Raw genomic sequence first — 14071 nt, 5'->3', positions numbered from 1 at the left:
AAGTGTGACACAAATCATCAAAATACCGAATATCGGGAGGTACTGTATATGGGGGCTATACGAAGACATGGTAAGCATTTATTTATTTATTTTTTTTTTTTTTTTCATATGTTGTATTATCCATTTAGATCTTCAAATACGAAATTTGAAACAATTCTGGTGCATAATTTCGCTAAAATCATCAAAATACCGAATATCGGGAGGTACCATTATATGGGGGCTATATGAAAACGTGGACCTACATGGCCCAGTTACGAACTTAACCTGCCTACTGACAAAATAAACATGTGTGCAAAATTTTAGCCTTTTATATCAATTCCATATCAGACAAACGGGCATCGCAAAATCGACTTAGAATTTTATGCTGATCAAGAATATATATACTTTGTTGGGCCTGACATGAGTATTTGGAGGAGTTACAAACGGAATGACCTCCATAGGGTATAAAATTGTCAAACAAGTTAGAATATAGTTTCTCTTCTTATACCCTCCACCATTTTATGGAGGATATATTAGCTTTGTTATTCCGTTTGTATCTCCTCGAAATATTCATAATAGACCCCACAAAGTATATATATTCGGGCTCAGCGTAAAATTCTAAAATTTATGTTAATCCTCGAAATATTGGTCTCCGATATAAGAAACTATATATGGATCTTCCTGTCTCATCGAACCGAGTGGATCTAGCTATGTCTCTCCGTCGGTGTCCCTGGTGATGGTAAGGCGCCATAACAACCGATGGTCGCTCTCCGCTCGTATTAATCCACCCTGGCATCAAAACATTTCGCCCGCAGACCTTGGACATTCCAGCAGGACTCAGCACCATCGCACTCAGCACGCGCCACCCAAGAATGGTTACAAAATGAGGTTTCTGATTTTATTTCAAGCGCACAATGGTCACCAAAATCTCCGGATACCAATCCGTTGGACAATTGTGTCTGGAGTATTTTGGAAAGCAAGGTTGGCACTAAAAAATACCAAAGTGTCGATCACCTCAAGCACGCGCTTCACAGGGAATGGACCAAAATACCGCAGAGCAAAATTCGGGCAGCGTGTGACGGTCTCATTGGTCGTTTGAAGGACATAATTCGTGTCAAAGGTAACCAATTCGAACAAATCTAAACTTATTCCAAGATTTTATGCTATTTCCGATATTTTTTGCTTCACTCAATAAAAGTTAAAAATTATGGCGTTTGACTTCCTTGCAATTTTTTTATCTCACCCTGTATGGATCTTCCCATCTCGTCAGGCTGAGTCGATCTAGCTTTGTCAGTCCGTCTGTGAAAATTTTTGAATAGTACATTTTCTACACCTCGCAACACGATGTATTGAGGTTACTATGGGTAGGTTCAGAATTAAAGCCTATTGTTTTTGATGATGAAATGAACCAAGAACATAAAATTTTCCTAATTTTGCAATCGCTCTACAGGTCATAATTGAAAACCAATTGATACGGAATTTTGTGTAAGAAGAGATTTAAGGACAGGGAAGAAGTCTAGCATTTTGGATGACCATTGGATTATATTTAGTTGTAAAATTGACCACAACTTTCGTGTGAAATTGTTTTGAATACCTGACAACACGACGGAGTGCATAAATATTATTCAAATAGCCCTTGTCAAAAAGCTAAGGGTATTGTCTGGGAAATGCCCTATGACACCAAAACGAAATCTTCCAAAACGGAATTTGGACATAAGGGGGCTTCCAACATATTGTAGTGTTATAGGGTATCACATGGTCGGCCCCACACGACTATAACCGTTGCTTACTTGTTTTCACATCGGCCTTAAGGCAGCTGATTTTTGAAAAGCTGATGTTGCTGGACAATTCCAACTGAGAAAAAAACTGTCCTTGTGAAATCTCTGAAACTCATCTCTTAAAATTGATATATACACTCGCTCTCATTTATTGGTCATTTTGTGTTCTCGTACGAAATTTTGTAATAATTTGTACAGATTATTGGATTATCGTGCACACCTATTAATTGGTTAATATCCATATCTATCGGAAATATCGATTGTTATGATTAGCGATATTTCGCCAATTCTAGTGATTGCTGTAATAACTGAAGAACATTAATCTGGCAATGCTATACTATATATTTAAACTAAAAATGTAGAGCAGACTTTCAGGCGCTTTGAGGTTAATGCCAAAGTATGTGAAAGTATTGTCAAACCAAATTATTTTTAATAATACATTTTGTTGTTCCCTATACTAGTGGCTTTATTTATGTGAGCCTTACTTTATGTCCATTACGAAGGGAATAGATGTAAGTTCCCAGTCTTTTTATTAATTATATTATTGATTAAAAGTCAACTTATAATAAAACAAAAAATTCTATTTTTTTTAATTTCTCTCTGGCATGTATTTATTGTATCCATCATTGAACATTTACAATAAAATCTAAACATTTATTATAAATATTATTAAATAAATTATTTGTATTGTATTTATGGTTGTGTGTATATATATAGAGTATATAACGTCACATTGAAATAACTTCATATATGTATTATTTGAGTTAAATTTATTCGTCTGCTTGTAAGCAGCTATTATTTATTTAGTGTAAGTATTAATTTGTATATATCATCATCATTGGTGTATAATTTAGTTGTTGTTGTTGTTATTTATTAAATATTATAAATTTATTTGTCTATTGAAACATTTACGGATTTTTTGAAGAACAACTATAGCCGCTTTTTTTGTAATATTTTCTATTAAAATACATTTTTCTAAACATTTATTATTAATTGTAATATTGTGATTGTTGTAATGCTTGTTGCTTGGGAGTTATTTATTTGGGTTTTTTCAGATTCCTTTTTAGGCAATATTACCTCTAAATAAGAATGGATTAAAAAATTGCGATGCAAAAAAAAATAAGGGAATAAGGGGTAAAGGAAATAATGAATAAGAAGAGAAATAATGAAATGGGGAGTGTATATTCCTGGGGTCGAATTCTCGCATTAGATATCGAACAAATTTCGTTCAAAATGAATTTGTGTCTATGTATTGAAAAAAAAAATTGATAGACTCTTTCACATTCGATACCGAGGTGTCTCTGTCAAAAATTTTAATTAAATCAAGTTTAAAGTACACATATTCAAATTCACTTTAATCAGATTTTTTCAATATTGAATGCCAGAAATTGATCAAAATATGACTAGATGAAAATACATAGGTATGACTAGAAGAAAAGGTTCACTAGAAAGTATGAGTGAATTAGGGATAAACCCGCTGAACGACATTGGTATAAATACATGGATGTGTATGTAAAATTATTTGCAGATATCCATCCTCTCTATTAGATATTCAGCAAATTGTATCTATTTTGCTCGGAGAACTTAAATATGTAACGTTTACTAATATTTAAAAGAATTATATTCATACAGGATGAGATGAAAAAATTGCAACCAACTTCAGACTACTGTCATCTCTAAGCCATTCATCCGACAGCTGTTAAAATTATTCCAGTGACAGCCGATTATATTGTTTACAAGCGTACAAAAGCATTTTGGTGAGAATTTTCCAGAAAAAAAATTATTCGTGATGGAATTCAGGCGTGATAGTGTGGTTTCTTTATATTTGGCTGAAAAACCACAAGTGGCTTTCGTTAGAGCACTCCAGCATTTAAAAGTGAATAAATCTTTTGTGTCTAGTAGCCGAAAAATGGCTCATGAGCCAAACATATCGCAATATTAAATTCGGTAAATGTTGATAAATGAGCTCGGGGTAAAGCCATTGAAATTCCAAAAAGTGCAAAAACTTACACCGCAACAGAAAGAAAATAGACTCAAAAGAGCTAAAGAGTTGCTTGGCTTGGCTCAAAGTGGTGAACTGCCGAATTTGGTTTTCTCCGATGATAAAACCTTCGTTGTCCAGCAGTTAGTAAACAAACAAAATGATCGTGTTTACTTGTCAAAGAGGTCAGCTGAACAGAACAACAGAACTAAAGCACCAGCCTTGGTGATGCTCGGAATAAATGCCGAATATTATCGCGAAAATATTCTGGAGGGTGTATCGAAGCCTTGAGCACGCAATATTTTGGCAGCAGACCTTTGATATTCCAACAGGACTCAGCACCATCGAACTCAGTACGCGCCACCCAAGAATGTTTACAAAATGAGGTTTCTCGCTTCATTTCTAGCGCACAATGGCCACCAAAATCTCCGGATACCATTCTGTTGGACTATTTTGTCTAGAGTATTTTGGAAAGCAAGGTTGGCACAAAAAAACGACCAAATTGTCGATGACCTCAAGCAAGTGCTTCGCCGGGAATGAACCAAAATACCGCAGAGCAACATTCGGCCAGCGTGTGGTGGTTTCATTGGTCGTTTGAAGGGCATAATTCGTGCCAAAGGTGACCAAATTCGAACAAATCAAAACTTATTCTAAAATTTGATGCTATTTCCGACATTTTTCGCTTTCATTCAATGAAATTTAAAAAAAAAATGTAAAAACTAATGGCGTTTTACTTTGTTGCAGTCTTTTTCCTCACCCTGTACTGTTAAAATTTTGGAAAGGAAACATTTACTTATATTTTTATCAGCAATATTTCCAAAGACACTGTATACCTAAAATGCACGGATTTCGAAGAATCCCAATCCGAAAATTTCCAAAGGTGTTGAATCTTGCCTTCTCTATTTAGGTTACTTTGCGCCGACACACGTGCTTTTTTTGTACCTCTACTTTTTTAATATGCTGGAATTTTCTCTTAATTATTTCTTGTTGTATAGTGTTATATAGATACGTTCTCCAGATATTCTATAACTAGATACAAGTACTAAAAGCCCTCTAAAGAGGCCTTGTGTGACTATTTATTTATTTTGAAGATCTTCTACAGGTCTTTTCTTGAAAAATGTCAGGTTTTCTGGAAATAAGGGCCTTCTAGATAAGCTTCAGAAATATTAATTACAGGTGTTCTAATAACGGGGTCTTCTATAGTTCCTCCTTAGATAGAATGACTTCTACAGCTCTTCTGCAAATCATAGATCTTACACATCTCTTTCATAGATAGGAGACCTCCAACAGGTCCCCTTAGATAAATGAGATTGGTCTTCAAAAAGCAGAAGCTACTTAAAAGGTCTGTAGATAATAAACCATGTACAGGTCATATAATAATTGAAGATATTCCAAAGGCCGTCCACAGGTTAAGGACCTTCATAAGGGCATAAGGGATATTTAGGAAATCTTATGCGGTTATTCTGTAGGTTAAGACCTATTCGGATGTTTCCTATTTTGAAGATTTTTTGCAGGTATTTTCTTTAAAAGGGCCTTCTACATATCATTTACAAAAAAATACATGTCTTCTAATAAAGGGGCCTTCTTCAGGTCCTCATTAGATAGAATATGTTCTTTAGCTCTTCAGCAAATGGAAGATCTTCCACAGGTCCTTCATAGACAGAAGACCTTCTACAGGTCCCCTTTAGATAAAAGAGCTTTTAAAGATATTCAATAAGCAGAAGACCTTCTAAAGGTCTGTACATAACAGACCAGGTAGAGGTCATCTAATAATGGAAAACCTTCTAAAGGCCTCCCATAGTTAAAAGGACTTCATAAGGTCTAATATATTTTGAAGATCTTCTGTTGGTAATCTCTAGGTATAAGAAGTTCTTAGTAATAAAGGGGTCTTCTAAAAACCCCTATTAGATAGAATATCTTCTACAAATGGAAGACTTCCTCTTTAACAAAAGAGCTTTATATGAAAGTGCTTTGAGAGGTCTTCAATAAGTAGAAGACCTTCTAAAGGTCTGTAGATAAAGGATCATGTAAAAGTTATCAAATAATGGAAAACCTTCTAAAGGCCTTCCATAGTTATAAGAGCTTTATAAGGTCTAGTACTTTTCGAAGATATTCTGCTGCTATTTCCTAGCTATAAGAGCTTCTTCGGCCATTCACTATTTTGAAGATCTTCTATAGGTCTTTTACTGAAAAAAATGACGGTCTTTTTTTTTTTGAAAAGAAATGTTTTTCATGACTTATTAGTCTTTTACACGTCCTCATTAGAAAGAATATCTTTTTCTTCCGCAAATAGAAGACTTTCTACATCTCTTTAATAGATGAAAGTCCTCTTTATATAAAAGAGCAGAAGACCTCTTAAAGGGCTGTAAAGGTCTATGTAAAGTTAATTTAATAATGGAAAACATTCCAAAGACCGTCCACAGTTATATAACACTTATAAGGTCTAGTACTTTTCGAAGATATTCTGCTGTTATTCCCTAGGTGTAAGACGGCCACTATTTTGAAGATCTTTTATAGGTATTTTACTGAAAAAGTTCCGTATTTTCTTATTTCTACATCTCCTTAATAGATGCAAGTCCTCTTTAGATAAAAGAGCAGAAGACCTTCTAAAAGTCTGTAAAGGTCATCCAACAATGGAAGACCTTCCAAAGGTCATTTACAGTAAAAAGACCTTCAAAAGATCCGCTTTCTATCTTTCGAAAACCTTCTCAAGGCCTATATAGAAAGCAGGCAATTTATATGATTTCTTAAGGCATCTTAACCCATTCTGTGCGACGGTACCATAAAATACCACTTCCGGTCATATTTATTTCCACGGAAGGAATTAGCTGGCCAAAATTTGTGGTTTCGAAACGTTCAATCAAAAAATGAAAGCAAATGTCCCAACAACGATTGGGTTGAAGATATTCTTGGCATTGATTTTCGAAAGGTAACTAGAAAAAATTAAAAAAAAATTGGGTTTCCCAAAATCTCAAAATAAATAAAACAAAAACATAAAAATTTTCTTTTGTATTTTTTTCCATTAATAATAATTATTATTTGTAATTCATTTTCTTGTTGGTGTTTTTTTTTTCTTTTTCATTTTTCATAAACATAATTATAAAATTTAATTTTATAATAATTATAATAAGAACATAAACAAAAAAATTGTAATTAATAATAACATAATCGTAGCGATAATAATAATAATAATAGTATAACAAAAATGTGTATGTATGTGTGTGTTCTGTTTAACTTTATATGTAAATATATACAATGTTCGGGTTTTTCTTGTTTATAATAATATTAAATATATTTATATAATTTAAATATTTTATTATTTAGATTAATATTTCTTTTATTAAAACAAATAAGCATTTAATTTAATTTAATTTTTTTTTATTTATTTATTTATTTATGTTTTTATAATTTATGAATGATTATTTTTTTCTTGCATTTTTTATTTATTTTTCTCATTTAATTATTTATTAAAAGAAGAAAACAATAAGAATAATAATTTAATGAAATCAGTCCATAGGGTGTATGTTTTCCTTTTCGTTTTTTTAATTTTGTAAAAATAAAACAAATAAACAAACAAAATTGTTTCACATACTTTTTATAAAAAAATAATAATAAAAAATAATATTTTTTATTTTAATTAAATAAAAAAGAGAAAACAAAAAATATATGCATTTATGTTTTTATGTGTTCACTTTGTATTATAAATTATATAACTATTATTTTTATTAATTTTTATAATAATAAATTTAACAAAAAATATCCATTAAATACACAATGTTTATATGTATAAGCTAGTTTAGGTATATATGTATGTAGGCAACAAAAAATAAAACAATAGACACAACTTGATTTTTCTTTCAATGTTAACAAAATTTTGATTTAAATTAAATTTTCCATTTTTTTCCAATTGAATTGATTTGTACAATAACATAGAATTATTCAGAAAACAATGAAATATTTATATAAATATCAAAGAACAAGAAGAGATAAGTAAGAGCTAGAAGATTTTGTTGCGTGGAGAGATACGTAGTCATATGTTAATTGAGAGATATGGGTTTAAATCCTTGACATTTTGAAAATAGGTCGCATATTCACTTTTATACCAAAAAAGGTGCCCAGAGATAGGGAAAATTTTCTAAAATATTTTTTTTAAGATTGAAAATACTACTTTTACAAACCATTTATGTTGCAATTAAAATTTGATGTTTGGGTATCTAGAAAAATATTTCTCAAGAGAGAATTTGGAACTTACGATCCATAGACATCTTGTAATATTTGATTTAATGAATATTGGACCATGTACATATATTTACTGTGAGAGACCTAAAGATTGCTTCCGATTTTTATTTACGTTTCAGGTCCCAAATGTTGACCATCTGATTGCTTCCATGAAAAAAAACATATGACCGGAAGGTGGTTCCGTATGGTACCGTCGCATAGATTGGATTGAGACACCCAAACAAATCCTTTAAAATGCCTGCTCTCTACAGAGGTCTTAAAAGGGTAGCATACCTTATGAAAGTCTTCTGGCGGTAGATGGCCTTTGCAGATCTTCCATTATTGGATGACCTGCTATCTATAAACCTTCAGAAGATTTTTTGTTTATTGAAGACATTTTAAAGATCTTTTATCTAAATGGGCCTATAAAGACGCTTTCGAAGTTCTTCTATCTGTTAAAGAGCCTCTAGAACCTCTAGAAGATCTTCGATATGGAAAAAAGCGGCATATGATCCTTTTTTTTCAAAAGAAGGACTTATTATAATATTTTTTAAAAAATTACACAAGGTCTTTTTGGAGGGCTTGTAGGATCTCTATCCTTCTATAGAATATCTTGAGAAGGTCTCTCTATTTATCTAAATTTAAAAAAAGACACTTTATCTTTTTGAGTTCTAAAAGAGGACAGTGAATATGGGTCAATATATCCAGGTAATTTTTTTAGATATTTTTAGGGTGTTTTTCTTGAAGGTTTCATTTTTTGTCGGAATTGTTTAAAGATGCTATGGGTGTATGGTCTTTTTTATGCTGGCTCGACCTATTATATTCTTTATTTATCGAATTCCCTTGAAATTAAAAAAAAATCACTTAATCTTTTTGGGTACTAAAAAATTTTGAAATATTAATAGGACAGGTACATTTTTAGATATTTTTAGGGTGTTTTTCTTGAAACTCTCAGTTTTTTGTCCGAACGGTTTCGAAAGGCCTTTCTGACTACTATATAGGTGCTACGTATCCATATGGTCTTATCAATACGAGTTTAAACCTATTATATTCTTTACCTATAAGATTGCCTGCAATGCCGAAGCCTTGGCAGAAGGCTTGAAAAAGGCAAATACATTTCAAAACTCTTTTCTTTAGCCTGGGCCCTTCAGTGCTGTAGACTGGAATGCAATCAAGGGCAGCAAATATGGAATCCATATCAAAAACATATTTACATTGAATGACGGGTTCTTCATCGGCCAGATATTCACCCTGTGGAACAATAGATTGCAATACAATCAAGGGTACCAAATATGGAATCCATATCTAACACATATTTTCATTGAGTCGCAAGTTCTTCAACGCCCAGATATTCGCCTTGAAACAATTCTGTAATGAATCATTCGAAAAGGAATGTATTTCGGGGCTAAGAACAACAAAAGTTTAGGGGTTGAAATGGACAAAAAATCTAAAAATATCCTGATATTGCAATTGCTCTACATGTCACAATTATAGACCAATCAACACGAAATTTAGAATATGACTAGAATTTAGGGCTGAGCAGAAGCCTAGCAACTTTATTTGGTCACCGGAAAATATTTTGTTGTGTTAATTTGTATTGAAGGCCTATCAACACGACAGAGGGCGTAAACGTAGGGCAAATGCCACCGGTCAAAAACAAAAGGGTAATATTTTTGAGGGACTGTATGTCAAGAAATCTACAAAAAATAGTTTTAAGGGAATTTTCCAAAATGTTACAGTGTTGTTTTCCAAACGTTATAGCGTTGTAGGGTATTATATATGGTCGGCCCAGCAATGGTTAATTGGACCACATCTTGTGGACATTTGTTTCGAAAGCCTATCAACACGACATAAGGCGTAAATGTGGAGGAAATGTCACCGGACAAAAAAAGGTAATATTTTTGAGGGACTGTATTTCAAGAAATCTACAAAAAAAGTGAAATATTTTTGAGGGACTGTATTTCAAGAAATCTACAAAACATAAATGCCTTTGGACCTAAGGGAATTTTATAGTGTTCTAGGGTATCACATGGTCGGCCCATCACGTGTTAAGTAGAGCACATCTTTTGTGGGAATTTGTATTGAAAGTCCATCAACACGAAAGAGGGCGTAAATGTGGGAAAATGCCACCGGTCAAAAACAAAAGGGAAACATTTTTGAGGAACTGCATTTCAAAAAATCTACAAAAAACTGTTTTTGAACCTAAGGGAATTTTCCAAAATGTTATAGTGTCGTAGGGTATAACATGGTCGGACCGGCACTGGTTAAGTGGATCACATTTTTTGTGGGAATTTGTTTTGAAAGCCCATCAACACGACATAGGGCGTAAATGTGGGGCAAATGTCACCTGTCCGAAACCAAAAGAATTTTTTTTAAGGACAGCATGGAATTATTAAATCTACAAAAATGGGCTAGGGCCTACGGGAGTTTTCCAATATATTCCAGTGATTTAAGCTATCTCATGGTTGGTGCCGCACGTCTACAGCCTTGGCTTACTTGTTTTAAATACATTCTGGACATATCTATTATTTTTGATACCATGGAAGGTTTTAAATTGTTATAAACCACTTATATCTCTCTCTATCTTCATACAACATACATATCTCTCCAATTTAACTTTGGCTCTCATCTATAATCTCTTTTTTAATACACAATATTTCAACATTAAAGATTTGTTTTTTTTTTCTAAATATTAATTTCTTTTTATTTTCTCAAATACTTTTCTGTGTTGGTTTTGTTTCTTTTTTATCATTTCTTCGTAAATTGTATTCGTTTCTATTTTAAGAATATATGTATTTATAATTTACTTTTGTTTATTTATTTCTAACACATTTTTTTGTAATTATTGTTTAATAATGCTTTTCTGTTTATTTAAAGGGGAGATAACTCACATCAATTTCAAAGGCTTCCCCATGATTCAAAAAGTTCCATTCACCGTCGTTATGCCTTCGGGAAATAGGCTCTTGGCTTCCTCTTTATGGATAAATGGTTGAAACTATTTGTTGTTTTAAATAATATTTTTTTTTTTTTTTGCTATAATTAAATATTTTCTTTGTTTTGTTTTTCTAACAAGGATATCTGGTTTTTGTTTATTTTTAATTCAAGCTTAAAGCTTTTTAAATTAAAAAAAAATAAAACAAAAACATGTATTTTTTAAATTACTAAAATTTGGTTTGGATTGGGTAGCTAGCTAGGTATATAGGTAGATTGGTAGGTAGAAGTGTTTTTGTTTCTTTTTTTTTCGAAAATAAAACCAAAACATTTAAGGTTTTAAGCAACTCCTCTTTCTTTTTCAGAGAAAAAAAGTTACGAACACAACTTGAGCTTATTGTTTCTAAAATAATTTCATTTTGTTGTGTATGTGTGTGTGTGAGTTTCATTTCTTGTACAAAAGACCAAATAAAAATTGGAGTAGTTTTTTTTTTCATTGGGAAAAAATTCAAAGAAGAAGACTTTTGTTACCAATACTCGGCGGGCTGGCTTACTATATTTTTTTATTGTTTAAATTTCAAAACAAATTGAAAATGTATTGGAGTTTTTCTGTTTTGCCATTTTTTAAGAAAGAAAAATAATTCTTCCTATTTTAAACCCAAACAATTTAAACAAAACAAAAGCCATTCTTTCTATGGTGGAACATAAAAAAACAAAGCATTTCTTCTTCATCATCTTTCCTTACAACATCATATTTTTCAGGGTGTTGTATTTTCTTGGCATAGGCTTGTGCTTCGGATTTATTCATAAGCAAACCCTTGATTTTAAAGGTTTTTGTTTGTTTTAGTTTCTTGTCCACACAAAAAAAAAACTAGAAGAAAATATTTTGTTTAATATCTCACAAAATTGTGTTGTTTTTGTGGGGGTGGTGGTGGTATCACCTCGCCTGGCCGGGTGATGACTGCATGGTTTCAATACTCCATGGAGTAGTTTAGGTCTAAGCACCTACAAAACCATATACCTCAAGGACTCGTATTTCAAAATCACCAGACGGACATAGTGGCGGATTGTTAAAGGTTTTACAGCTATCTGTTTTGCCGAAACGGATATTTTCATCCATCCAAATGGCTTGGCCCTCTCTGAAATGGAAAAATTGAAATTTTAATAGAATTTTAAAATTGAAATTATTTTTCAAAACTTACCCTCCACCAATGGTAATCATTTTCGAATCGGCTGCCATAAACAATTCTGAGGCATGTCCCAAATCTTTGTCATTTTCAATACCCACCCAGGGATATTTGGCTCTTTCGGGATAGAGAGAGAATAAGAATGTTTCGCCGGTGCCAAAGTAGGCCTGTCGTTGGCCTTTGTCATCTTTGACATTGCGTTCAAACCAGCGCGATGAACAGTAGGCTCCAAAGACCTGAAACATAAAAAAAGAGAAAAATAAATAAAAATAATGAAAATCTTAAAAATATATTGGCGAAATATTGAAAAAACGGGCATTGGGGAAAGTCGTACTAAAATGTACTAAAACTTTAACATTTTGTGTTGGATAAAAGGAAAGAACCAGAATTCTGAAATTTGGAATGAGAGTCACTGACGGAGGGCTGAATAGGTATATCAAAGGGTTTCTGGAAATTCGAACTTTAAGGTTACGAAAAATTGTTTTGGGGTTTCTGTTGGTGGTTGGTTTATGATAAAGAGATGGTGTTACAAATGTATACTACAATTGTTCAAAACGTACTAAATAGTACTATATTTGGTACAATTTTTTATTGGGTGAACAGAAAGTTCTTGAAATTTGAAATTTAGTACAGGGGTTCATGAGTTGCCTAGATATATGGAAATGGTTTCGAAAATGTGTACTATAGTTGCACGAAAATGGTACTTCATTTGGTATTGGATGATGAGATAGAGCTGAAATCCTGAAATGTGATATTGTGGTTTCTGTTGGTATCTGGAATTGAGATATGGAGGTGATTTTTTGAAATGTACTAAATGGTACTATACTATAGTACTAAAGTACTATAAGAAAAGTACTAAATGGTACTATATTTGGTATTGGGAGAAGAGATAGAGATTTAATTCTGAAATTTGATATTTGGATTACTGATGGTATCTGAGTTTGAGATTTGGCGATGGTTTAAAAATGTGATCCATATTTGTACGAAAAGTACTAAATGGTACTAAATGTGGTTTTAGTGGATGGAATAGAGATTAAATCCTGATATTGAGGGCTCTGTTCGTATCTGGAATTGAGGTATGGAGGTGGTTTCGGAAATGTGTGCTATAATTGTACGAAAAGTACAAAATGGTACTATATTTGGTATTGGGTGAAGGGATAAAGATATCATTGTGAAATTTAATATTTCGATTATTGTTGCTATCTGTGTTTGATATTTGATTATGGTTTAGAAATACGTTCTGTATTTGTACAAAAGTACTAAATGTGGTTCTAGGGGAAGGAATAGAGCTGAAATCCTGAAATTTGATATTGAAGTCTTCTTTGGTATCTGGAGTTAGATTTTGCGGTGGTTTAAAAACGAGTTCTATATTTGTACTAAAAGTACTAAATAGTACTTTTTTGACATTGGGTGAAGGAATAGAGCTGGAAACCCGAAATTTGATATTAAGGTCTCTGTTGGTATCTGGGGTTTAGATATGGAGGTGGTTTCGGAAATGTGTACTATAATTGTACCAAAAGTACTAAATGGTGCTAAATTTGGTATTGAGTAAAGGGATAGAGATTTAATTCTGAAATTTTATATTTGGATTACTGATGGTATCTGAGTTTGAGATTTGGCGATGGTTTAGAAATGCGTTCTACTTTTGTACGAAACATACTAAATGGTACTAAATTTGGTATTAGGGGAAGGAGAGGAGCTGAAATACTGAATTTAGATACTGAGGTCTCTGTTGGTATCTGAAATTGAGGTGGTTTGGGAAATATGTACTCTAATTGTGCGAAAAATACTAAATAGTACTATATTTGGATGCTTAAATTTATTATACAAGTACTAAATGGCAAAATCCTCAAAATTGATGTTTGTATTACGGGTGTTGGAGATTTGGTTGTGGCTTAGAAATGCATCCCATATTTGTACGAAAAGTACTAAATTTGGTATTGGGTGAGGGGCTAGGACTGAAATTTGATATTGAGGTCTCTTTTGGAGATATGAAG

General features: G+C 32.4%; 1 protein-coding gene across 8 annotated transcripts in view; it reads right to left on the bottom strand.

Moving 5' to 3' along the window:
* Nucleotides 1-10631: 10631 nt before the first annotated feature.
* LOC101888892 (GTPase-activating protein skywalker) overlaps nucleotides 10632-14071 on the bottom strand; it is a 220359-nt gene continuing 216919 nt past the window's right edge. For all 8 annotated transcript variants that reach the window (XM_059125646.1, XM_059125639.1, XM_059125644.1 and 5 more), the window contains 2 exons: nucleotides 12090-12310; nucleotides 10632-12026 (listed from right to left, as the gene is read on the bottom strand). In XM_059125646.1, coding sequence (XP_058981629.1) covers nucleotides 11885-12026; nucleotides 12090-12310 — 363 coding nt within the window. In that variant the 3' untranslated portion in view covers nucleotides 10632-11884. The remainder of the gene's footprint in view (nucleotides 12027-12089; nucleotides 12311-14071) is intronic.

The sequence above is a fragment of the Musca domestica genome, unplaced genomic scaffold (assembly GCF_030504385.1).
Source record: "Musca domestica strain aabys unplaced genomic scaffold, Musca_domestica.polishedcontigs.V.1.1 34, whole genome shotgun sequence".
Lineage (NCBI taxonomy): Eukaryota > Metazoa > Arthropoda > Insecta > Diptera > Muscidae > Musca > Musca domestica.
The sequence above is the reverse complement of the archived record's forward strand: the minus strand, read 5'-3'. Positions and strand labels throughout refer to the sequence as shown.